The sequence below is a fragment of the Penaeus monodon genome, chromosome 4 (genome assembly GCF_015228065.2).
Source record: "Penaeus monodon isolate SGIC_2016 chromosome 4, NSTDA_Pmon_1, whole genome shotgun sequence".
NCBI lineage: Eukaryota > Metazoa > Arthropoda > Malacostraca > Decapoda > Penaeidae > Penaeus > Penaeus monodon.
In genome coordinates, this window is record NC_051389.1 from 51,887,682 (window position 1) to 51,894,554 (window position 6,873).

A 6,873-nucleotide genomic window follows, 5' to 3' on the forward strand; every position below is an offset into this window, starting at 1 on the left:
ACCCAGAGTAATCCTGGATCCATCGCTGTAAGAGCAGCAAAGCAAAGCCTCCAGGACACCCGGTTGCTAACTCCGGCGCTGTAGTTTTAAAGTAGCTGGTCGACTCGCGGATGTAGACATGGGTGCACACAGCACGGCCACAGTTCCCACACGCGCACACACGCACAGGGGCCAACCATCGACTCTTTGTCGCCCAGAGCTTCAGACAACTTTATTTTCGCATAACAGGCGAAACGATTCCGGCCTTTCCTTGCCTCCGCTTCCCCTCGCGTCTCTGCTCTCTGGTTTTGCTTCTCAGGCTACCCTTTTGTTTTAGGTCTTTGTCTGTCTGTCTGTCTGTCAGTCTGTCTGTCTCTCCTGCCCTCCTTTTTCTCCTCCCTCTCTCCTCAGCTCCTCATCTCTCCTCCTCTCCCCTTTTCTCTCTCTCTCCCTCTCCCTCTCTCCTCTCCTCGTTTTCTCTCTTCCTTTCCTCTCTCTCTCACTTCTCTCTCTCAGTCTGCTCTCGCTTCTCTCTTTTCTCTTTCCCCTCTCTCTCTTCCCTCTCGTCCTCTCCCCCCTCCCTCCCTTTCCCCCTTCCCTCTCTCTTCCTTCTTCCTTTCTCCCTTTTCCCTCTTCCCTATTCCATTTCTCTCTCTCTCTTTTCCCCTCTCCCCTCTCTCTCTCTCTCTCTCCTATCCTCTCTTCTCTCTCTCTCTCTCTCCCCCTCTCTCTCTTCTCTCTTTCTCTCTTTCTCTCTTTCTCTCTTCTCTCTCCTCTCTCTCTCTCTCTCTCTCTCTCTCTCTCTCTCTCTCTCACGCACGTACGCTTACGGATTGAAAAAAAAGACGGAAACAGATATATCATATTATGTGTGTGTATAAGCGTTAAGTGTTTCGAATATATGTTTGTATGCTTGATTCCGCGTCCACTTAGTGTTGCGTAACCCGCCTGAGCCTTTATGATTTACTAATCGTTTCTCCTCGCGTTGCAGGTGCGTCACATCCGACGGGACGGCGTAGTGCCCGCGCGCACACGCAAGAACTCCCTAAGCCGCCCGAACAACCTGCCGCCCACTGCCTCCCACACCCTGCCGCCAGCGCCCACCCATCCGCCACTGCCGCCCCTGCAGGCCACGCCACCAGTCGCCACAACCACCACTGCCCCTGCCACAGCCCCCGAGTCCCCTGCCACCCCTGCCTCGTCTCCAGCCCCTGCCGTCGCTGCCCCTACCCCTGCCAGCACCACCAGTTCAAGCAGCAGCAGCAGTAGCAGTAATAGTAGCAGTACGCCCACGACCCTAAAGCTACCTGAACCTCCTCCACTCACGGAGGATAAGCAGAAGGGGGAACAACAACAACAGCAGAAATCGCAACAAAAGCAACAACAACAACAACAAGAGCAGAAACAACAAAAACAAGATCAGGAAAAATGCAACGAGGAAGCGAAAGAGGAAGAGAGACCTCAGGAGAAGGAACAACACAAACAACAACAGAAAGAACAACAACAGCAACAACTAAGAGAAGAACAGAAACAAAAAGAGGCAGAAGAAAGAGAAGAGCAGAAAAAGAGAGAATTACAACAGAAAGAGGAACAGAAAAAGAGGGAATTGCAACAAAAAGAAGAACAGAAGAAGAAAGAATTACAACAGAAAGAAGAACAAAAGAAAAGGGAATTACAACAAAAAGAAGAACAGAGAAAAAAGGAATTACTAATGAAAGAAGAGCAGAAGAAGAAAGAATTACAACAAAAGGAAGAACAGAAAAAGAAGGAATTACAACAGAAAGAAGAACAGAAAAAAGAAGGAATGTTGATGAAAGAAGAGCAGAAAAAGAAGGAACTGTTGATGAAAGAAGAGCAGAAGAAGAGAGAAATGCAGCAGAAAGAGGAACAGAAATTGCGAGAACAGAAAGAGCGAGAGGAACAAGAGCGAGAAAAGGAACTGAAGGAGAAGCAAGAGCAGAAGCAGGAAGCCGAAGCAGAGAAGCCCAAGAGAGAACACCACAGGAAGGACGACCAACCCCACCACGCCAGACAGCAGCAACCGCCACCACCGCAACAACGACACCACCACCAGCGTCTGCGGCACAAGGAGCGCCACGCGCCGCACGCGCAGCACGGGAGGGAGAAGCATGTGCCGCAGGAGACAGAGCCGCATGTGCAGCAGAAGGAACAGCCGGCGCAGCAGGGTAAGGATCAGCAGGTGCAGCAGGCGAAGGAGAAGGAGAAGGAGAAGCAGGCGCCGCAGGGGAAGGAGCATCCGCCGCGACCCAAGGAGCACCCGCAGGCGAAGGAGCGACAGGCTCGGGTCAAGGAGGAGGACCGAGGGGGAGGCACGGAGTCTCCTCCTCCTACTCCCCCTCCTCAGGGGAAGGAGGCGAGGAGGAAGGAGGAGACGCCACCGAAGCAGCAGCCGTCTGAGCCCCCGCCGCAAGCACAGCAGGTGGCGCAGGCCGAGCCCCAGCAGGAAGGGAGGAAGCAGGCGGTTCCCCAGCATGCGAGGAGGCACTTGCACCGCCACGCGAGCGAGGACGCCCACCAGGACGTCGTGGTCGTGAAGAGGGCGACGCACGTGCACATCCGGAAGGCGCCGTCGCAGCTGGAGATCCGCGAGCAGCTCCAGCGCATGGACGGGAGGCTCCACAAGCAGATCAAAGAGCAGACGCCCCACGTGGTCATCGAGAGGCTCCCGCGGCCCAAGGAGGAGCAGCTCCTGCAGAGGACCAAGCAACACCAGCTGCAAAAAGGCCCGGGGCACAGGGGGGGGGGGGGAGAAAGAACAGCGGGGCAAAAGGAGAACAGCAGGCTGCAGCGAAGGCTCAGTCAGAAGACTCCCACGACAAGAAAGAACCACAGCCGTTGCCACCGAAGGAACAGGAGAGAGACCCGCCGCTTCAGGAGAAGAAGCAGTTTTCTCAAGCAGAAGGAGAGCAGCAGTCTGCGCAGTCGAAGAGAGAACAGAAGAAAGAGCAGCAGCAGGAGGAGGCGGAAGAACAGCAGCAGCAAACAGCCGCCACGAAGCAGCCGCTGGAGTCCCCGAAGGACGAAGAGGCGAGGCGCCGCAGTGGAAGGAGGAGACTCCGCCCAAGAAGGAGTCCCAGCAGGGGAAGGACGAATCCCTCCAGCAGGAGAACCAGTCGCCGCTGGAGCAGGAGGCGCACCGGAACCTCAAATCAGGTGAGGGGTTTGTGGTGGGAGCGGAGAGAGAGAGGAGGGGAGAGAAAAAAGGGGAGAGGGGGAGGAGGGGAGAGGAGGGGGGGGGGGAGGAGGAGGAAAAAGGGGGAGAGAGAGGGAGAGAGAGGAGGAGAGAGAGGGGAGGAGGGGAGGAGAGAAGGAGAGAGAGAGGAAAAAAGAGAGGAAAAGAGAAGAGAGAGAGAGGGAAAAGAGAGAGAGGGAGAGAGAGGGGGGAGAGAGAGAAAAGAGAGGGGAAAAGAGAGAGAGAGAGAGGGGAGAGAGAGGGGAGAGAGGGGGGGAGAGAAGGAGAGAGAAGAGGGGGGGGGGGAAAAAAAAGGAGAGAGGGGGGGAGAGAGAGAGAGGGGAGAGAGAGAGGGGGGGGGAGAAGGGAGAAAGAGAGGAGAGAAAAAGGGAGAAAGGAGAGAGAGTTGGGAAAAAGAGGAAGAGAGAGAGAAGGGAGAGAGAGAGAGAGAGGAGAGAGAGAGAGAGAGAGAGAGAGGGGAAAAGGGAGAGGGAGAGGAAAAGAGAGAGAAAAGAGAGAGAGAGAAGAGAGAGAGAGAGAGAGGAGAGAGAGGGGGGGGGAGAAAGGGAGGGAGAGAGAGGGAGAAGAGAGAGGGGAGAGAGAGAGAGAGAGAGAGAGAGAGAGAGGGGGGGGAGGGGGAGAAGGGAGGGAGAGAGAGAGAGAGGAGAGAGGAGAGAGAGAAAAGAGAGAGAGAGAGAGAGGAGAGAGAGAGAGAGAGAGAGAAAGGGGGAAAAGAAAGAGAAAAGGGGGGGAGAAGAGAGAGAGAGGAGAAAAGAGAGAGGGAAAAGGGGGGAGGGAGAAGGGGGGGAAAAGGGGGGGGGGAGAAAAGAAAAAGAGGGGGGAAAAAGGGGAGGGGAAGAGAGAGAGAGAGGAGAGAAGGAGAATAAAGAGAGAGAGAGAGAGAGAGAAAGAGTAGAGGGGGGAGAAAGGGAGGGGAGGGAGAGGGAGAGGGGGAGGAAGAGAAAGGAGGGGGGAAAAGAGAGGGAAAGGGGAGAGGGAAGGGAGGGGGGGGGGGAGAGGAGAGGGGAAAGAAAAAGGGGAAAAGAGGAAAAGAGGGGGGGGGGAGGGGGAAAAAAGGAAGAAAAAGAAAAAAAAAAAAAAAAAAAAAGGAGAAAGAAGAAAAGAGGGGAAAAAGGAAAAGGGAAGAAAGGGGAAGGGAAAAGGGGGAGAAGGAGAAAGGGGGGTGGGGGGGGGGGAGGAAGAAGAGAAAGGGGGAAGGAGGGGAAAAGGGGAAGAGGGGAAGGAGGGGGAGAGGAAGGGGAGGGGGAGAGGAGAAAAGGGAGGAGAAGAGGAAGAGGAGGGGAAGGGGAAAGAAAGAAAGGAAAAACGGGGGGAGGAGAGGAGACGCTGCCTGGATCTCGCAGCTTCACAGCCAGCAACATGGCCATGCCGTTGCCCATTAAGATGCTATCGGGGAACACGAGCCCATCTGTATGCTGCCGCCATCCTCACCCGTCCTGCCGATCCCTGCCCCGGCCTGCCCTCGGCCTGCCCTCGGCCTGCCCTCGGCCTGCCCCCATCCTGTCTCACCTTGCCCTTGTCCATTCTCCAGCTGGCCCTCTCCCTGCCTCACCCTAGTTTTATCCAGAAAGCTGATAATCACGAGGAACAAGAAGAGGGGTGGGCGAGGTGGACGCCATCCCCTTCCCCATTTCTCACCCCACCCCCGTCCCCCTTCCCATTCTAGTCCCCATCCTCATTCCCCATCCTCCATCTCTCTCCCCCACCCCCGTCCCTCTTCCCATTCCAATCCCCATTTTCTATCCCCAACCTCCATCCCATCCCCAACCCCCTATCCAATCCCCTCCTCATTCCCACCCCCCACCCCCATCCTCATTCCATCTCATCTCCGTCCGCCATCCCCATCCCTCCCCTCCCTCCCCCCCTCCCCCAGCCCCACCACTTGCAACACCTCTCACTCTCGACGCCGCCTCTCAAGAGCAAGCTGTCGCCCTCCACGCCGCCGTCTCGTAAGACATATTGAGACGGAAGTGAGATAGGGTGGGGTGGGTGGGGGGGGGGGTACGGAAGAAAGTCCTCCCCCCCCCTGCCTCCCTCGAGTCATTAGGGGGGTCAGAGGGAGCCCGGGAAACACGGGGTCGAAGAGGGCGAAGGGAGGGGGGGGGGTCGAGTTCAGGGGTCATAGGTCAGGGGCGGATGAGGAAGAAGGGTTACGAGATCCCACGAGGTCAAGCCCAAGGTCAAGGCTGAATCATCATTTGACCCAGAGTTTAAGGCGATTAAACAGCGGAAATTTTCTTGTCGATGTTATTGCTACGGCGGAAGTCATGGGGCCCCCCTGTTTGGGGGTGGGGGATGGGGGGGGGCGGTGATAGGTCAATTGCTTGATTACAGTGATAGTGTGTTTTTTAGGTTATCTTTTTTTAAATTTTGGAAATTTGGGGGGGGGAAAAAGGGGCCCCCCCAAAAAAAAGGGGGACCCCCCCGGGGGGTTTTTTTTTCCCCCCCCCAAAAAAAAACCCCCCCTTTTTCCCCCCCCCCCCTTTTTCCCAGGCCCCTCGGGTTTCTGGGCCCCTTTTTTCCCCCCTCCCCTCCCTCCCCCCTCCCCCGCCCCCCCCTCCCCCCCTTCTCCCCCTCCTCCCCCCCTCTCTCCCTTTTTTTCTTTTTCTCATTTGGACCCCCTTTTAAATTTTTTATTTTATTTTCCTTTTTTTCCAATTTCCAACTAAGAAATAAGGGTTAGTTGGGGGAAGTAAATTCGTATGCGTGGGGAGGGGGGAAAAGGGTTAAGAGGTGGGGGGAGGGAGTAAATGTACATGAGGGGAGCAGAGGGTAGACGAGGTGAAGGGGGGGGGTGAGGGCAATAAGGAATGACTAGCGAGAACTTGGATTTAGATATGAGTTAAAAGTATGTTAACGGAGTGACGAGCGAATAACCTTTGTAGAATCGACATTTTCAGCCAATCTGTGTCGGGAGGGTTGGCACGGGGGTGTGGTGTGTTGTGGGGGTGTTGGGGGGTGTGTGTTGTGTGGTGTATGTGTGTGGTTAGGGTGTGGTGTGAAGAGAGAGAGAGAGAGAAGGGGGAGAGGGAGGGGGGAGAGAGAAGAGGAAGGGAGAGGGAAAAAGAGAGAGAGAGGAGAGAGAGAGGAGAGAGAGAGAGGAGAGGGGGAGAGAGAGAGAGAGAAGGGGGGAGGGAGGGGGAGGGAGGGGAGGAAAGGAGGGAGGTGAGGTTTCGTATGCCTTTTCCCAGCCATTGCCCGGGTGTACGGGCATGACGTGTACATCAAGGGTAAGCGGGGGATGTGTGCGTGCGTCACTTGTCCCGAAACTGGTTCCACGAGCGTTTTTTATTCAGTCTTTTAAAGCATTCCCTTTGCCCGGTATGCGCGTGTGCCTTATCATGCACGTCGTCGGAGCTTTGTATTTGAGCGCCCCCAACCTCATTATTTTTAAAGCGGGTTTAAAAAGTTGCGAGAGGAGGGAGAGGGGGAGGAGAGGAGAGGGGGCTTGGAAATGTTAGTCTTTGTTCAAATACTGGCATAAATTAGTTTTTTTTAATTCATGGAAGGCGTTTATATTTTTTATTTTAGTAAACCCTTTAAAGGTGGAATTTTTAGGGGGAGATGTAAACGTTGCGGGAAGAGATTTGCAAGTTCGTCAAATCTTTTTAATTCGCCTGAATGTGAAAAAACGTTCAGTGACAAAAGAGGAGTTATTTTATTTAGAAAGGGGGGTTTGT

At 55.0% G+C, this 6,873-nt stretch overlaps 2 protein-coding genes across 2 annotated transcripts; both read left to right on the forward strand.

Moving 5' to 3' along the window:
* Positions 1–955: 955 nt before the first annotated feature.
* On the forward strand, positions 956–1,462 carry LOC119572597 (vegetative cell wall protein gp1-like; the record flags this gene model as incomplete). Its single annotated transcript, XM_037919701.1, has 1 exon — positions 956–1,462. A coding segment is annotated over one exon (507 nt), but the record flags the coding sequence as incomplete, so codon positions are not given.
* A 366-nt stretch (positions 1,463–1,828) lies between these two features.
* On the forward strand, positions 1,829–3,145 carry LOC119572304 (trichohyalin-like; the record flags this gene model as incomplete). Its single annotated transcript, XM_037919325.1, is given in 3 exon segments — positions 1,829–2,734; positions 2,737–3,025; positions 3,028–3,145. Coding segments are annotated over 3 exon segments (1,313 nt in total), but the record flags the coding sequence as incomplete, so codon positions are not given.
* Positions 3,146–6,873: the final 3,728 nt, after the last annotated feature.